The sequence below is a fragment of the Camelus dromedarius genome, chromosome 1 (genome assembly GCF_036321535.1).
Source record: "Camelus dromedarius isolate mCamDro1 chromosome 1, mCamDro1.pat, whole genome shotgun sequence".
Classification (NCBI taxonomy): domain Eukaryota; kingdom Metazoa; phylum Chordata; class Mammalia; order Artiodactyla; family Camelidae; genus Camelus; species Camelus dromedarius.
In genome coordinates this window covers 53,178,080-53,197,516 of record NC_087436.1, presented here as the reverse complement: position 1 = coordinate 53,197,516, position 19,437 = coordinate 53,178,080, and the positions used below count along the sequence as shown (strand labels likewise).

At 34.9% G+C, this 19,437-nt stretch overlaps 1 protein-coding gene across 5 annotated transcripts in view; it reads right to left on the bottom strand.

Annotated features, from left to right (window-relative positions):
- TRMT10A (tRNA methyltransferase 10A) overlaps positions 1-16,608 on the bottom strand; it is a 48,889-nt gene extending 32,281 nt beyond the window's left edge. For 3 of the 5 annotated variants that reach the window (XM_010980617.3, XM_064484629.1, XM_064484630.1), the window contains exons 1-3: positions 16,478-16,608; positions 5,619-5,733; positions 5,234-5,430 (exon numbers count right to left, since the gene is read on the bottom strand). In XM_010980617.3, the coding sequence (XP_010978919.1) occupies positions 5,234-5,430; positions 5,619-5,633 (212 nt within the window). In that variant the 5' untranslated portion in view covers positions 5,634-5,733; positions 16,478-16,608. Of the gene's footprint in view, positions 1-5,233; positions 5,431-5,618; positions 5,734-16,138; positions 16,214-16,477 lie in introns of those variants that run through there. The other 2 variants (XM_010980618.3, XM_064484631.1) reach the window with 2 other exon arrangements.
- Between the last annotated feature and the right edge of the window lie 2,829 nt (positions 16,609-19,437).

The following is a 19,437-nucleotide window of genomic DNA, read 5'->3' as shown; positions in this document are numbered from 1 at the left end:
CATGCACAAACTCGGAAGAAGGTTAAATGACAAAACTAGTAAAATCATCTGTATACACAATAAGCACTTAAGGGATACACAAAACAACTAAATGTAAAATATGGTATCAAAAACAGTAATCATGAGGGGAGGAGAGCATAAATTCAGGGTATTTAAAATGCATTTGAAATTCAGAAATCAGCAATTTTAAACAATCATATATAGATACAGACTGCTATACCAAAACCTCATGGTAATTGCAAGCCAATAATCTATAATATATATACACACAAAAAAGAAAGCAATCAAAACATAACACTAAAGATAGTCATCAAATCACAAGAGAACAAAAGAAAAAAAGGAAAAAAAGACATCTACCAAAACAAATCCAAAACAATTAACAAAATGGCAATAAGAACATACATACCAATAAATTAAATGTAATTTAATTACATTTTACATTAAATGTAAACCAACTAAATACTCCAACCAAAAGACATAGACTGGCTGAATGGATACAAAAACAAGACTCATATTTGCTGCCTACAAGAGACTCACTTCAGATCTAGAGACAGATACAGACTGAAAGTGAGGGGGTGGAAAAAGGTATTCTACTTAAATGGAGATCAAAAGAAAGCTGTAGTAGCAATACTTATATCAGACAAATAAACTTTGAAATAAAGACTGTTATAAGAGATAAAGAAAGACACTACAAAATGACCAAGGGATCAACCCAGGAAGATGCTATAACAACTGTAAATATATAAGCACTCAACACAGGAGTACCTCAACACATAAGGCAAATCTTAATGGACATAAAAGGAGAAATCAATAGTAACATAATGAAAGTAGGGAACTTTAACACCCACTTATATGAACGGACAGAAGATCCAGACAGAAAATCAATAAGGAGACACAGGTCTTAGGTAATACAAGAGACCAAGGGGACTTAATTGATAATTTAGAGTATGCCACCTGAAAGCAGCAGAATACATTCTTTTCAAGTGTATATGGAACATTCTCCAGAACAGATCACATGCTAGGCCACAAAACAACTCCCAGTAAATTTGGGAAAACTGAAATCATATCAAGCATCTTTTCCAGCCACAACACTATGAAATTAGAAATCAACTACAAGAAAAAACTGCAATAAACACAAACATGTGGAGGCTAAACAATATGCTACTAAACAACCCATGGTTCCCTGAAGAAATCAAGAAGGAAATTTTAAAAATACCTAGAAAAAGTGAAAATGAAAACAGGACAATACAAAATCTATGGGATGCAGCAAAAGCAGTTCTAAGAGGGAAGTTTACAGTGATATGAGCTTACCTCAGGAAACAAGAACAATCTCAAATAAACCTAACCTCACACCTAAAACATATAGAAAAAGAAGAACAAACAAAACCCAAAGTTAGCAGAAGGAAAGAAATCATAAACATCAGAGCAGAAATTAAAAAAAAATAGAGATTAAAAAAATAAGTCAAAAGAACTAGCTTTTAGTTTCTTTGATAAGATAAACAAAACAGATAAAATTTTAGCCAGACTCATCAAGAAAAAAAGGGAGAGGGCCCAAATCAATAAAATCAGAAATGAAAAAGAAGTTACAACCAACACCACAGAAATACAAAGGATCATAAGAGGCTACTACAAGCAACTATATGGCAATAAAATGGACAACCAAGAAGAAATGGACAAATTCTTAGAAAGGCAGACTCTCCCAAGAAACTAGGAAGGAAGGAATAGAAATATGAACAGACAAATTACCAGTAATGAAATTGAATCAATAATTAAAAAACCCGCAACAAACAAAAGTCCAGGACCAGATGGCTTCACAGGTGAATTCTACCAAACATTTAGAAAAACGGTGATGTCTATATTCTTCTGAAACTATTCCAAAAATTGAAGAGGATGGAGCACTTCCAAACTCATTCTATGAGGTCACCATTCACCCTGATAGCAATGCAAAGAAAAATATCACAAAAAATGGAAATTACAGGTTACTATTACTGATGAATACAGATGCAAAAATCCTCAACAAAATATTAGCAAACCAAATCCAACAATACATTAAAAGGATTATACACCATGATCAAGGTAGATTTATCGCAGGGTGCAAGGATTTTTTAATATCTGCAAACTGATCAGTGTGATACATCACATTAACAAACTGAAGAATAAAAACCATATTATCATCTCAATAGATGTAGAAAAAGCTTTTGATAAAATTCGACATCCATTTATGATAAAAACTCTCCAGAAGGTGGGCACAAAGGGAACATACCTAAACATAATAAAGGCCATATATGACAAACCCACAGCTAACATCATACTTAATGGGGAAAAGCTGAAAGCATTTCCTCTAAGATCAGGAAAAAGACAAGGGTGTCCACTCTCACCACTTTTATTCAGCATAGTTTTGAAAATCCTAGCCACAGCAATCAGAAAAGAAAAGGAAATAAAAGGAATCCACGTTGGAAAAGAAGAAGTAAAATGGTCATTGTTTGCAGATGACATGCTATTATACACATAGAAAATCCTAAAGACACGACTAGAATTTATCAATAAATTCAGGAAAGTTGCAGGATACTAAATTAATACACAGACATCTGTTGTATTTCTATACAGTAACAATGAAATATCAGGATAAGAAACTAAGGAAATAATTTCATTTACTATCCTATCAATAAAATAAAATAAAATACCTAGGAATAAACCTACCTAAGGAGGCAAAAGACCTGTACCCTGATATAAGATACTGATGAAAGAAACTGAAGACAACACAAACAGATGGAAAGATATATTGTGTTCCTGGACTGCAAGCATCATTAGTTAAAACGGCCAGACTACCCAAGGCAATAGAGAGATTCAATGCAATCCCTATCAAATTACCAATGGCACTTTTCAAAGAACTGGAACAAAAAAATTGAAAATTTGTATGGAAACACAAACAACCCTGAAGAGGCAAAAGAATCTTGAGAAAGAAGAACAGTCGGAGGCATCAAAGTCTCTGACTTCAGACTATTGCATAAAGCTACAGTAATCAAAACAGTGTAGAACTAGCACAAAAACAGATACAAAGACCAATGGAATGGGATAGAAAGCCCTAAAATAAACCCATGCACTTATGGTCAATTAATCTACAACAAAGGGGGCAAGAATATACAATGGAGAAAAGACAGTCTCCTCAATAAGTGGTGCTGGGAAAACCACACAGCAACATGTAAAAGAATAACATTAGAACATTCTCTAGCACCATATAACAAAATAAACTCAAAATGGATTAAAGCCATAAAGGTAAGACCAGATACTATACAACTCCTAGAGGTAAACATTGGCAGAACACTCCTTGACGTAAATCACAGTACTATTTTTATGGATCCATCTTTTAGAAATGGAAACAAAAGCAAAAATAAACCAATGGGACCTAATTAAACTGAAAAGCTTTTGCACAACAAAGGAAACCATAAACAAAACAAAAAGACAACCTACGGAATGGGAGAATATATTTGTGAAGGATGAGACCAACAAGAGATTTACTTCCAAAATACACAGACAGTTCTTACAGCTCAGTATCAAAAAACAACCCAACCAAAAAATGGACAGAACACCTAAACAGACATTTCTACAAAGAAGATAATCAGATGGCCAACAGGCACATGAAAAGATGCTTAACATCGCTTATTATTAAAGAAATGCAAATCAAAACTACAATGAGGTATCACCTCATACTAGTCAGAATGGCCATCATCAAAAAGTCTACAAATAATATGCTGGATAAGGTGTGGAGGAAAGGAGCCCTCTACACTATTGGGAATGTAAATTGCTGCAGCCACAGGAGAAAAGTACGGAGGTTCCTTAAAAAATGAAACACAGAGTTACCATATGATCCAGCAATCTCACTCCTGGTCATATATCTGAAGAAAACTCTAACTCGAAAAGACACATGCACCACAATGTTCACAGCAGTATTATTTACAATAGCCAAGCCACGGAATCAACTTAAGTGTCCATGGACCGGTGAATGGATAAAGAACATATAGTATATTTATACAATGGAATATTATTCAGCCATAAAAAAGAATGAAATAACACCATTTGCAATAACATGGATGAGATTATTATATGACGTGAAGTCAGACAGAGAAAGGCAAATATGATTTCACTTATATGTGGAATCTAAAATTAAAAAAAGATACAAGTAAACTTATTTACAAACTAGAAATAGACTCATAAAGAACAAAATATGGTTACCAAAGGAGAAAGGGGCTTGTGGGGAGGGATAAATTAGGAGGTTGGGATTAACATATACACACTACTATACATAAAATTGATAAACAAGGACCTATTGTATAGCACAGGGAACTATATCCAATAACTCATAATTACCTATAATGGAAAAGAATCTGAAAAAGAAGATATATATGTATATGTATAAGTGAATCACTTTGTCGTACACCTGAAAATTACACACTATTAATCAACCATACTTTGATAAAAATAAATAAAAATTCTCAAATACCAGCAATTTTATATGGTCTATCTAAAAGCTTTAGATACAAAAGAAATAAATTTGCAAAAATAATATAATGCTTTCTACACAAATCCTAGCTATACTAGTAATTTCATTTATTACTGGTAGGTACCACATTATATGTACTAAGAAAACTTTATACTAAATTTGAGAGTTGTGATGAATTTTATCATTCTTCACCTACATGACTTTTGAGTAATATTTATAACCATATTAAAAGGAAAATTGTTGGTGAAAAAGACTCATATACTTTTTCTCTAAGGTACATCAACTACAGTTTATTTTCTCCCAGTAAATTTTGTCTGTATATAGTAATAGCTTCAGCCCAACTGCTCTCACCAAAATCTGTAATAGTTCTTTTGGTAAAATTTGAGATCTTCTGAGGCCCAAATTTGACCTTTCTGAGGTGGTTATTTTTGTTCCATATCTAGGACATGGATGCTATCCCTCATCTAAATCAGTTGTTTCAGAAATTGTGCAGCTACTCACAATAGGTTCTGGGTGAGAAAAGTGTGTAGTGTAAATTCATCAACATTGTTAAAAAGAATTCAAAAACACATACAATTTTAGCAGTCAATTGACAGTGTTAGCTAACAATACGCATAGCCCCAATTTTAATTAACACAATTACTTTTAATATATCAAAGGTCTATGCAAGGTCCAACATTCCATATTCCATATCTCTGAATAGGGGTAGAATATATGCATTTTGAAACATACTTGCGGAGTTCTCGTTGCTCTTCCCATTGTTTCTGTTTCATGAGCTTCTTCATTTGCCTTTTAGATATGGGTTCAAACCTTTCACCTAATCCTGGCTTCTGGTTCTCCTCCTGGTCTTCACTTAAGTCTTGTTTTTTTTCATCATTAGAAGTCCCACTAACTGCTGGTAACATTTCAGATGACATTATTTGATGCTTCTGAAAAATTGAAAAGCAACTTTTGACATGAACAAATGATTCACGTAGAAAAAAAGTAAAATGAAAAAGAAAGACCAAAGGATGTGATTAAAATGAAACCATATCAGTAATGAATAAAAACATAAATTTAGGCAATTAAATGTCATTTACTGGCAAAGATCATTTTATGAAATGCGATATTTTCATACATTATTGGCAGTCATGGCACAGTTTTTCCAGAAGGCTACACAGATCTATATGTTTCAAGAGCTCTAAAATGTTGATACTCTTTCATCCAGTAACTTATTTCCGTAGAATAAATCTCTGTAAATTAATCAGAAATATACACAAAATTAATGCAAAAGCATATATGTGCTGTTATTTTTTAATTTTGTTTTTTGGGGTTAATTAGGTTTATTTATTTATTTACTTATTTATTTAATGGCAGTACTGGAGATTGAACCCACGACCTCGTACATGCAAAGCACGTACTCTACCACTGAGCTATACTCTCCCCCAGTACTGTTATTTTTAACAATAAAAAATTAGAAACTACTTGAATATCAGCAAAAGGGGACTAAATAATAAATTACAGTTCATCTATAACACTGGCTGGAAATACTAAGCAGCCAGGAAAAACCATGCTTCCCAAAATTATTTAGTGATAATGGGAAACTGAATTGTTAAATAAGAAAATCAAAACAAAAAACAACACATAATGTCCAATTTTGTTTTAAAAAAACATATATACACATGCTTTAATTCTGACCCATGGCTTCTACATTTTCTAAATTTTATACATTGAAAATAGTTTTATAAAAGAAAATTATATTATTAAAAAAAGAGATGAAAAACACCTTTTCATAGTTGCCTTTAAAGCTATAGTATAAGAAAAATGTTATTCTCATTATCTGGGTATACACTCAGCATTGGTTTTTGACAAAAGATATGTTACAGATTTCTACATTTTGGACAGTGCAGAAAACAAATTTGGTTGTAAGTTTCATTGTAAATATTCCACTTAAGTCATGGCTAAAAACCAAAATATGTAAGTTAACTCTGTAATCAGCTGTGGAATGCTTAGGGCCATTTCAAACATCTTTATTTGGATTTAACCACCCACATCTTTATACCTATTGCTCAGAACTGAACTTGCCTTCAGATTAGGGAAAGGGCTTAGAAATACTGAGATTTCTTTTCTCTTTAATTGATTATTAATATCAAGGCTTAAAAATATGTCACTTATCCCCACCAAAGACTAAACATGAAGCCTGCAAATGTTTTACTGGCCTTAAAGAAAAATTTATGATTCTCCCCTTTTACGGAGACAGCTAACAAGTCAGTGCAGAATACCTAAAAGAAAAAAGGTCAATTCCCACAATTCAGAAAATAGGACAAAAACTTTTGCCAAACATAATTTAAGCAGTAGTTTTATTTATGGTTCCTTTTTTCTTTAAAACTGCAGTGTTGTAACAGGATATATGGGGATAATTAAGCAAACTAGAAAGTTTACCAAATTTTGACTGAAAGATAAAAAATTTTAAGATGTGTGCTTTGGGGACTAGAGCAAAAGCCCTGGCATTTTACTAGATCACAAAATTACTAAAAAGGGGAAGGAGTCATCTAGTAATCCAAGTAAGAGTTCACAAGTTTTCCTTACATCAGCAACCAAACAGAATCCTTAGTTTGGGAGAGCATCTCCAAGAAATGACATCTCAAATTTGACTCTACACTGGAAACTCCATCTGGCAGGGATAATGTCTGCTTCTGACCAACATTATACTGCCAATACTAGCACGGTGCTCGGCACTTAGTAGATGCTTATCATATATTGGTGGAATAAATAAATGAGTGAATACGATATTACAAGGGACTTTTAAAAGTAATGAAAACAGTAATAGCAAACACTTATTAATTTACTGTGCTTAACAAAAATTTTATTTTCTAATTTACTCTTTAAAACAACCCTATGAGGTAGACAGTATATACCTACTTTGCAAAGGAAGGAGGTACAAGGGTTAAATAACTTGCCCAAGGTTACAAAGCTACTAATTCTTAAGAAACAAGGCACCTAGAGCAAATGCAGCACAAAGTAGGTCCTCAAAATACTCACTGAATAAAGTGATGGAGCTAAGATTCAAACCCACATTTAATTCTACTATCTCCCAGAAATCAAAAATTTTATTTAGAAAAATGAGGGTTTCCAAAGGATGTTAAAGAGCTATGTTGTTTCAATCCTGCTGTTAGAGGGCTCTGAGAAGACCTGTGTCACTGAAAGATGAGAAAAAAATAGCTCTAGTTCTATTCCTATGCCACTGCATCAACAAATTGGAACAGACTTCCTAGAGATCACTGCAAAAAGTTCATGTTTTGAGGCACCCTGAGCCCAATCTTGAAATATAAGACAACAGTAGATAAAATATAAAAAGGGAAAACAATTAAAATTGTTAAAATTTTAACAAAATTAAAAATAAGAACTGGATGGGTCTGGTGTGTAAAGGCAGCTGAGAGTTTTCCTAGCTTTAAAATAGGGATGGCCCCATCAGGACTGTGATAACCATAGAACAAAAAGGAGGTTTGCTCAACAACCAGAGTAGGCTCTGATCACCACAACATCAGTCACACCCCCAATCAAAGGGGTAACAGCAAACAAACACAGAAGAAAAACATGGCAACTATCCATACTAAAAACAAACCTTAGACAAAATTATCAGAGATGTACAGTTTACACAGGAACGCATCTTCTTTAAAATAAAAAAAAAGCCCTTCAAGACCACAGTAGATAACTGATACTCCATAATCCACAGTGCCAGAGAGCTATGAGTAAAATGAAGAAGCACAGGAACTACTCCCAATTAAAAGAACAAGAGAAGTAAAAACAGGAAACTCTCAATGGCTGAGATGAGAGCCTAGCTAAAGGCAGTCAAAGCAGACTAGATAATGCAGAGGAATGAATAAGTGACTTAGAAGACAAGGTAACAGAAGTCACCCAATCAGAACAAAATCAGTAAAAACAATATAAGGGACTTATGGGATAATGTAAAGTTTGCCCAGCTACGCACAACAGGGGTCCCAGAAAGAGAAGAAATATCAAAGGGGGCTGAAAAGGTATTTAAAGAAATCATGATTGAAAACTTCCCAAACCTAAAGAAGGAATCAGATATCCAAGTACAGGAAACACAGAGGGCCCCCTAAAAGAAGAAGCCAAAAAGACCTACACCAAGACATATAATTAAGATCACCAAGGTTAAAGATAAAGAAATGTTTCTAAAGGCAGCAAGAGAAAAACGATGAGTTATTTACAATGGAACCCCCATAAGACTTTCAGCTGATTTCTCAACACAAACACTGCTGGCCAGAAGGGAGTGGCAAGATACATTCAAAGTCCTGAATGAGAAAGAGCTGCAACCTAGGATAGTTTATCCAGCAAAGCTAACCTTTAGAATAGAAAGAGAGCTAAAGAATTTCACAGACAAGCAAAAATTAAAAGAAGTCAGCAATACTAGACCTATGCTAAAAGAAATATTGAAAGATCTACTCTAAATAGAAAAGAAGCAGGACTCTACAGAAAGGAGAAAATCATAACTGGAAATGTGGTAACTACAATGAGTTGCAACAGGATAAACAAGAAGATAAAAAAGAGGACATCGAAATCATTAAAGGTGGGAGAAGGCATCAGGAAAATATAGATTTACTCTTCTGTTTTTGTTCTTCTTAGGATGTGTTTGAGCTTATATGACTATCAGTTTAAAGCAAACAGATACAGTAATGGGTTAATATACTTGAAAAACAGGGTAATCACAAATTGAAATCAAAATAGAGTCACAAAAACCAAAAAGAAACAAAGATAATACAAAAGAAAATTATCAAACCACAAAAAGAAAAAGAAAAGGAAAGGAACAAAGAGGAAATATCAAATCAACTGGAAAACTAAGTTCAAAATGGCAAAAAACCCCCACATCTATCAATAATTACTGTAAATGTCAATGGACTAATGCTCCAATCAAAAGGCACAGAGTGGCAGATTGGATAATGAAACAAGAACCTACAACATGCTGCATACAAGAGACCCACTATAGGGTGAAGGACACAGATAGAATGAAAGTGAAAGGATGGGAAAATATATTTCACGCAAATGAAAACTACAAGAAGGCAGGAGTAGCAATACTGATTTCAGACAAAACAGACTTTAAAGCAAAGGCCACAAAAAAAGATAAAGGACACTATGTAATGATTAAAGGAGCAATACAAGATGAGGATATTACACTTGTTAACATATACGCACCCAATATAGGAGCACTTAAATACATAAAGCAAATACTAACAGACATAAAGGTAGAAATTAATGGGCACACAATCATATAGGAGACTTTAACACCCTATTAACATCATTGGACAGATCTTCCAGACAGAAAATCAATAAGGCAATGGAGATACTAAATGACACAACAGAACAGTTGGACTTGGTTGATAATTTTAGGGCATTACATCCTGCAAAAACAGAATATACATTCTTTTCAAGTGCATATGGAACATTCTCTAGGATAGATTGTGTACTTGTGGACAAAAGAAGCCTCAACAAATTTAAGAGGATAGAAATTATTTCAAGCATCTTTTCTGACCACAATGCCATAAAACTAGAAATCAACCACAGGAAAACAAAAGGAGAAAAAAACGAGAGCATGGAGATTAAACAACATGCTACTAAAAAAACCAATAGGTCAATGACGAAATCAAAGAAGAAAGTAAAAAATACTTTGAGACAAATGACAATGAAAACACAACCACACAAAATCTATGGGATGCAGCAAAAGCAGTCCTAAGAGGGAAGTTCACAGTGATACAGGCCTTCTTCAAAAAAAAGAATAATCCCCATAAACAACCTAACCTATCACCTAAAAGAATTAGAAAAAGAAGAGCAAACAAAAACCTAAAGTCAGCAGAATGAAGAAAATAATAAAGACAAGGGAGGAAATAAGTAAAGTAAGAGATTTTAAAAAACAAGAAAAAAATCAATCAAAACAAGAGCTGTTTTTTGGTAAGACTAAACAAAACTGACAAACATCTGGCTTGGCTCACCAAGAAGAAAAAAAAAGAGAATACAAATAAACAAAATAAGAAAGGAAAATGGAGAAATTACAAAGAGTATGACAGAAATACAAAAAAACATAAGAGAATACTATGAACAACTATATGGAAACAAACTGGACAAGTTAGAAGAAATGGAGCAGTTTCTGGAAACATACAGACCACCAAGACTGAATCAGGAAGAAACAGACCACTTGAACAGACCAATCACTAGAAATGAAATAGAATCAGCAACAAAAAACCTCCCTGAAAACAAAAGTCCAAGACCAGATGGCTTCACTGGGGAATTCTACCAAACATACAGAGAATTCATACTAGTCCTTCTCAAACTCTTCCAAAAGACAGAAGAGAAAGGAGTACTTCCAAACTCATTCTAGGAAGCCATCATCACCCTGATACCAAAACCAGACAAAGACACTACCAAAAAAGAAAATTACAGGCCAGTATCACTGAGGAACATAGATGCAAAAATCCTCAACAAAATATTAACAAACGGAATCCAACAGCACATAAAAAAAGATCATACACCATGATCAAGTTGGATTCATCCCAGGGACACAAGGATAGTTCAGCATATGCAAATCAATCAATGTGATACACCATATCAACAACAACAAAAAGGACAATCACAAGATCATCTCAACAGATGCAGAAAAAGCATTTGATAAAATTCAGCACCAATTATGACAAAAACTCTTACTAAAGTAGGTATAGAGGGAACATATCTCAACATAATAAAAGCTATTTATGGCAAATCCACAGCCAGCATAATACTCAACGGTGAAACCAAGAAGAGAGCCTTCCCACTAAAATCTAGAACAAGACAAAGATGCCCATTCACACCGCTTCTATTCAACATAGACTTGAAAGTCCTAGCCACAACAATTAGGCAAGAAAAAGAAATAAAAGAGATCCAAATTGGACGAGAAGTAAAATTGTCACTATATGTGGATGACATGAATATATATTCCTAAAAGCTCCAAACAAGCTATTAGAGCTGATAAAAGAATTCAGCAAGGTAGCAGGATACAAGATTAACATACAAAAATCACTTGCATTTCTTTACACTAACAATGAATTAGTAGGAAAAGAAAGTAAAGACACAATACCTTTTAAAATCGTATCCAAAACAATAACATACTTAGGAATAAATTTGACCAAGGAGGTGAAAGACTTATACATGGAGAACTACAAAACACTGATTAAGGAAATTAAAGATGATTAAAGAAATTGAAAGATATCCCATGCTCTTGGACTGGAAGAATTAATATTGTCAAAATGGCCCAAGGCAGTCTACAGATTTAATGCAATCCGTATCAAATTATCCAGGACATCTTTCACAGAACTAGAACAAAGAATCCTAAAATTTAAATGGAATCACAAAGATCCAGAATTGCCAAAGCAATACTGAAGAAAAAGAACAAAGCTGGAGGAATAACCCTCCCAGACTTCAGACAATACTATAGAGATACAGTAATCAAAATACTGTGGTATTGGCATAAAAACAGACATATGGATCTATGGAACAGAATAGAGAGCCCAGAAATAAACCCACAGACCTATGGTCAATTAATCTTCGACAAAGGAGACAAGAATATACAATGGAGAAAAACAATCTCTTCAGCAAGTGGTGTTGGGAAAACTGGATAGCAGCATGTAAATCAATGAAGTTAGAACACTCCCTCATACTATACACAAAAATAAACTCAAAATGGCTTAAGAACTTAAATGTAAGACAAAACGCGATAAACCTCCTAACAGAAAACATAGGCAAATAGTCTCTGACATAAATTTTAGCAATGTTCTCCTAGGGCAGTCTACCCAGGCAATAGAAATAAAAGCAAAAAATAACAAATGGGGCCCAATTAAACTTAGAAGCTTTTGCACAGCAAAGGAAACCATAAGCAAAACAAAACGACAACCTATGGAATGGGAGAAAATATTTACAAATTATGTAGCTGACAAAGGTTTAATTTCCAGAATATATAAACAGCTCATTCAACTTAGTAACAAAAAACAAAAACCCAATCCAAAAATGGGCAGAAGACCTAAACAAGCAATTCTCCAATGAAGACATACAAATGGCTAATAGGCACATGAAAAAAATCCTCAATATCATTAATTATCAGGAATTGCAAATCAAAACTACAAGGAGGTATCACCTCATACCAGTCAGAATGGCCATAACTCAAAAGTCCATGAATGATAAATGCTGGAGAGGCTGTGAAGAAAAGGGAATCCTCCTACACTGTTGGTGGGAATGTAATTTGGGGCAGCCATTATGGAAAACAGTGTGGAGATTCCTCAGAAAACTAAAAACAGACTTACAGACTCAAACAATGATCCAGCAATCCCACTCCTGGATATATATCCAGAGGGAACTCTAATTCAAAAAGAAACATGCACCCCAATGTTCATAGCAGCACCATATACAATAGTCAAGACATAGAAGCAACTTAAATGTACATCAACAGATGACTGGATAAAGAAGCTGTGTTATTTATATACAAAGGAATACTACTCAGCCATAAAAAAGAATGAAATAATGCCATTTGCAGCAATATGGATAGGCCTAGAGATCGTCATTCTAAGTGAAGTAAACCAGAAAGAGAAAAATATCATATGATATCACTCATATATGGAATCTAAAAGAAAGAAAGAAAGAAAGAAAGAAAGAAAGAAAGAAAGAAAGAAAGAAAGAAAAAAGGATACTATGAACTCATCTACAAAACAGAAACAGACTTGCAGACTTAGTAAACAATCCTATGGTTACTGAGGAAAGGGTGGGGGGAGGGATAAATTTGGGTGTTTGAGATTTGCACATTAGCCACTATATATAAAAACAGATTAAAAAAAAACAGGTTTCTTCTGCATAGCACAGGGAACTATATTCAATATTTTGTAATAACCTTTAATGAAAAGGAATATGAAAACAAATATACGTATGTATATACATGACAGGAACATTGTGCTATACACCAGAAATTGACACATCATAACTGACTGTACGTCAATAAAAATAAAATAAAATAAAATAGGGAGAAAAAGAATAATACTAGACAAAGGATGGGAGCCCTTAAACTAGTGCTGGGAGCAAGGCCTCTCCTTTCATGAAAAAAGCATGAAAACAGGTACAACTACAGACTATGGCTTATACAAAGCTGACTACTTGGGGGAACTACTGAAGGGAGCAGACACGGCCTCTCGGCTACAAACTCTGCCCAGCCATGAGATGACATATGAACTTATAATATTACATGATTAGAATTCTGAACCACCTATACAAGTGCTGCTGTGGACTGAAGCACTGAAAAGGGTCATGGGTAAGAGTAACCACAAAATCAGTGGTAGACAGAGAGGTTGTTTGGAGGGGAAAGTTATAATTCCTTTCAAGATAAATCTGCAAAGCAAAATTACAAAAAGACAGAAATGACAGTAGGAACCATCCCCTCAAAAATTCAACAATCACGAGATCCACTCTATACAAACTGAAAATAATAAAGCAATGTGAAAATGGCTTTAAAATAACTGTGGTTGAAATCTTTCACAGATGATAAGGAGTAAGAACCATAAAAACAAAACAGGAAATTGGAAAACAAAAGCACGCATAAAAATAGCAAAACAAGAATCCATAAAAAAGAACCAATTTGGAAACCAGGAAATGAAGATATAAAAATTTCAACAGATGAGACAAACTCCAGGTTACCTGGAGTCCAAGAGGTACTTAATCAGAAGACATTTTCACAATCTGACTCAGAATTCAGACAGAAAAATAGAGTAAAAAATATGTTGGAGCATTTAAAAGATTCGAATAATAGGATAAGAAAAAGGCAAAATAAGTAACTAGGGGTAAATATACAACCTTGAGTGCATTCATTAATTTCTTTTAAAATCTGGAAAATAAGGTAAGCATTCAATTTAAGAAACAGGAGACAGGAGAAACAAAGCAAGCCTGAAAAGATTAGAAGAAAAATTTAAAATATATAGTGTGATCTCTAGAATCCTTTATATTTTATTTCCTTTCCAAAGGTAGTACATTAAAAAAAAAATCAGCAAGAAATGTATCCAAAACAATATAAGGTGGAGAAAACACAAGCTAAACATGCCCATTAAGCTAAATGTGCAAACTTAAATGCACAATTAAAATTCAGAGGAAACAAACTGCTCTTTCATGAAACAGTGATTAATATTCTAAGAAAGAACATTTCTGTTCATCTGTGGCATCTTTTTTCGCTAGTTCTCTATTATGTTCAAAAACTGCAAATGTTAATTGGCTCTATAACGTGAAAATTAAAAAAAAAAAATGTACAGCAATGTTTTAAAGTCCATGCACACTAGGGGGAGCTTTTGCCTTTCCTATCTAAGAAGTCTAAATTAAATCTAATTTGGCCTATCTTTGCATATTAATGTTTTTAAACAGCCTATCAAATACAAGGAAAGGTCATGAGCTAGCCCACATCATTATCATTATTATTTCTAAAGTTATTCCCAATTAAGAAAATGCACTGTAGTAAGTGAATTTTTTTCAAGGTTTGAATAAGCTAGATGCATTGCACGGAATACAACAAAAATGATGCTAGGTTGAGATCCTATAAATTACTGCTTGCTGCACACTTTACATACAAAGGTATGTACCAACTCTTACTGCCTATACCATAAAATAAGCATTTCACTATGTGCTAGTTTGTTCGGATTATCTGTTAAGCAAAACACAAGCTCCATGGCAGAGTTTTGCATTCCTCCCTCATAGTACATTTTCATCCATTCGTCACGTTCAAAAAATTTTATAGCAGTTATAGAATTATTTGTGTGAAATTTAGTTTACTTGAGCACTGAATTAAAAAACTGGTTCATTTAGTTACAGATACAGTTTACCTAGTGGTCTTTTAAAAACTAACAACTGGATAAAGCGGACTAAGGCAATTTGGTGTGGGGCAAATATATAAAAAAGTAGTTATCTTAATCGTCCTTATATTTCTACTTAGCACAGCTTCAGCAAGGAGGGCGTACACCATAATCAGTGAATGGCCAAAAGAAAGAAAAAAAAAACTTTCATGGATTTTATTGATTGGGCTGAAATAAAGTCGTCGCAATTTATGACACAGCCTCCCTTCCAGATTCACATGAATGTTGGAGTAACTGCCGAACGTAATTAAATGAGCTGACAGCGACAGTGAATTAATATGCTTTTTAAAACGCGCGGGCCAAATCCGCAACGGCGAAAGCTATCTGGCCCTTGGGGCGGTGGGTCAGGCTGGAGTGGGGGGAGGTGGAGGATTTACAACGAACAAAAACTGAGATTGTCATCTTTTGCTATACTCTTTATATCGCTAAAATTTTTAAAAATCCCGAATTTCAACATAAAACATTTCAGTGAAATCAAGTAACACCTCGGTCTTCTTAAAATCGTCCTCAGCTCACCACCATGGGGCCTAACAGCACCTGCAGCAACTCTCCCCTGGCCCCTCCATTTCAGAGCGCTCAGGGACGGCAGTCCCTCGTTGAAGAGATGAGGTAAGGCAGGTTTAAAGAGGTAGAGCGACTTGCCCACTGTCTCTAGCCACCAGTGGCAGAACCACAACTCGTTTTCTGGCCCTTCAGGGTCCAGATTTCCCTCTCCCTTTATTCTTGAGAAACTCACACTCCTCACACACTAGGGCCCGGATCCCGACCAGCAAACAAACGTGGACAGCAAGCCTCCCCTCCTACCCTCCAGGCCACCCGCAGGCGGACACACTCCAGAGGCGGGATTAAAATGCAGCTAACGAATGAGAAAGCTGCTAGGGGAGCCGCAAGGGCGCATTCCCTCCGACGTCACTTCCGCCAGGAGCTGGGGCTAGGCAGCCGCTCCCAAAACCCCTCTTCCCTCACCCCCGGAAGCCCTTATTGGTAGTGGAAGGCGGCACCAGCACGCGCTCCTTTTGCGCCCGGATTATACCAAGGGATAGGCGAGCACTAGCCTACGTGCCAAGAGACTTACCGAGCGGAGAAGTTGTCGGGGAACCTGAGAGCACGCTTTTCAGAGCGGTCTTTACCACTCCAGAAGGTCCTGTTTCGGAAACTTCAACTCCCAGAGGCAGAGACGGTAGCTGCACGTAGGATGCTACGGAGGTTACGTCTTACGTCAACTAGCTGCGCCAACTGCGGACCTGCAGTGGGAGAAAGGGGAGGGATTTTATGTGGGGCGGGGCTTGGAGTTAGGGTTTCTAGAGTGGGCGGTAGTTCCCTGATTTGTGGGTTTTTTGTTTTTTTTTCCCCACTTGAAAGCGAGTGTGTATCTGTGGGTATATATTCATTCATTTATTCCTGTGGAGATGGCAGGGGCTGTTAAGATATTACTACTCTTAAAAATTAAAAATGCGAAACACTGCTGAAGAGCTGTTAATTCTTCCGTGTTGGAGATGAGAGGAAAGCATCTCTTGCCTGAACTATTTATAATTAATACAGAGGGTTGTCAGTATCACATGATTTTACACAACTGAAATGGAAAATTAGATTTAAAAACTGAATCAAATCCCTAATAAGAGGCGTTTAAATCTAGAATGTTTAAGCTTTTTCTCGCTTACTTGCGTTTTACTCTCCATTCATTCCTTGAACTATTTTTTAATATATTTTGCAAAACACCAAGTGACATTTCATTGTAATACTTGACCTTATGTAATCTTTTTGCTATATATAGATCAAGTCAACTGAGGGAGAACTGAAACAGAATCTGGTAGATTGTCGTTTTCTATTTAGTTTTTGATTTGGTCCTACTTCTAATAGATGATTATTTCAGAATTTGAAGAAAAGAATGAGGTTTGAGTCAATGAATAGAAGACAGCCATCTCAGTATGAAAAGAGCTCTGAACTAAAGTATTCTTGATATTTGAAAACATTTTAACATGTTTAAAGGTTTTAATGGATAGAAAATTAAATTCATAATTTGAATTTTCTAAAAGAATTAAAAATTTCTCTAAATTTAGTTACAGAACTGAAGCCACTCTTGCTTTAAACCATCAAATTTTACTTGAAAAAGTATGTCAGCTGTAACATGGTTGTAGATCACTCTGTTTCTTCGTTATCTCAAATCCAAAAGATCTTTTAACTGAGCATTGGCAAGGAAGTCTGGATCCATTTCTGATCTGTTAGTAGGGCATCTTTTTTCAGCTGTATCCATATCAGGCCAAAGAGTAGCTGAGGAAGGATTAGTAATTGGATATGTAGCCCTTCACATGTAGGTCGTTAAACTCAGGCTGGCATAATGATATGCCAAATCTTTCAACAGCTGTTCAGTTGCCCCACAGGGATCTGTTTTATGAATAATTATGTATATTTTTTCAGTTAATACTCAGTCTCCTTAGATATTTAAAACAAAAATTTTAAGTTACTTTAAAAACCCTCATATTTTATCAGTGGGGTCAATATGTTTTCTTTTGACATAGCCATTGAACTTTATAGCCATAGGGTGCAAAAATTTAAAATAATTCTAGTATCAATCCAAAGCAAGCACCAGCAAAAAATGGACAATTTAACCAAAGATACAGAAAGCATATAGAAAGTATAGGAAGGTAAAATCATGGTATGAAATAATCTTATTTTCACTGATTTGTAAAATTCATGTATTTATTTGGCACATTTATTGAGTTCCATGCTTTTTGTCTTAGTACTGTTTACACAGAGATAATGAAATCATGATCTCTGTTCTTAAGGAATCTCTAGACTAGTGGGAGAGCCAGTGTTAAATACCATACAACATATAATGTACTTGAGAAGCCTGTACATGGAAAGGAGCAACTAAATGATCCTGGAGGCAGGGGATGTAGTTTCAGAAACTGAATAATTTGCTCCATCTTGGAAATTATTTAAATTGGAGTTTTACAGATCTCAAGAAAGGAAAAGTATTTAAAATACTGGGAACGGGGAAAGCAAAGACATGTCATAGTTTGGTACATGACTGAAAAGCTGTGGGTAGGATGAGTAAGGAGGAGGAAAGAATAACCCTAAAGATTTTTCTGATTTAGACAACTGTAGGAATATAATTCTGTTAAATGGGTCATTTGGAGAATAGTGGAAGAAAGTTAAGCTTTGAAAAAAATTAGCTTCATTTTGAATATGTGGGTCTGGGGAGTCTGCAGGACAGCTAAGTAGAAGTTATCAGCATGTATGTGGTCCTTTAAGCCAACCTAAGAGGTTGGAATCAGAGATGCTAGACCCTGGGTTACAAACCTATAATGTTTATTAGGACTGGAAGGTAAATGAGAGAAGCTATCTAGGAGAAAAGTGCCACAAGCCTGAGAGCATATTCTCTGTTTAATCAGGGTACAAGTTCTAAGTAGTAATGTGGGCCTAATGCCATCAGATCTCAATTTTTTAAGAGCAGCTGGAAATCTTTTTGTTTGTTTGTTTTTAATGTGAAATATGATTTTTAAGTGTTGGCAACTATTTTATTTGTGTTTAAATACTGAGCAGGCTAAACAAAACATGTCTTGGACCACATTCAGACAATTGGCAGCCAGTTTGTTAAATTGGACTGTAGAGTGAGAAAGATGAACCAGAATTTTAGGACACAAAAATATGGTAATAAATAAAATTATGAGCTCCTCCAAGATGCTTGGCCTGAAAACATTGGGCAGTCATCACAAATTATTTTAAGCCTAGGTCTGATGTTTTATTAAGTCTGAGAGTGCTCTTCAGCAGGTTGGAGAGTTGTGGGAATAGAGTTACACTTGTGAGTACATTAACTTCAGGCTAAAACCAAAAAGAAACTAATTTTTAAAAATGATATGAAAGGCATCTAAGAGGCAGAATCAACCTATCTATAATTATTTCAACTTGGATTGACTTCAAAAATATAGAAAAAAAATTTTAATGTTTTTAAAAATATCTCATTTCCCCCTCCTAAGTAGTACATGAATATAGAAGACTAGGAAGATGACTACGGAGGCAGTGTAGTCTCAA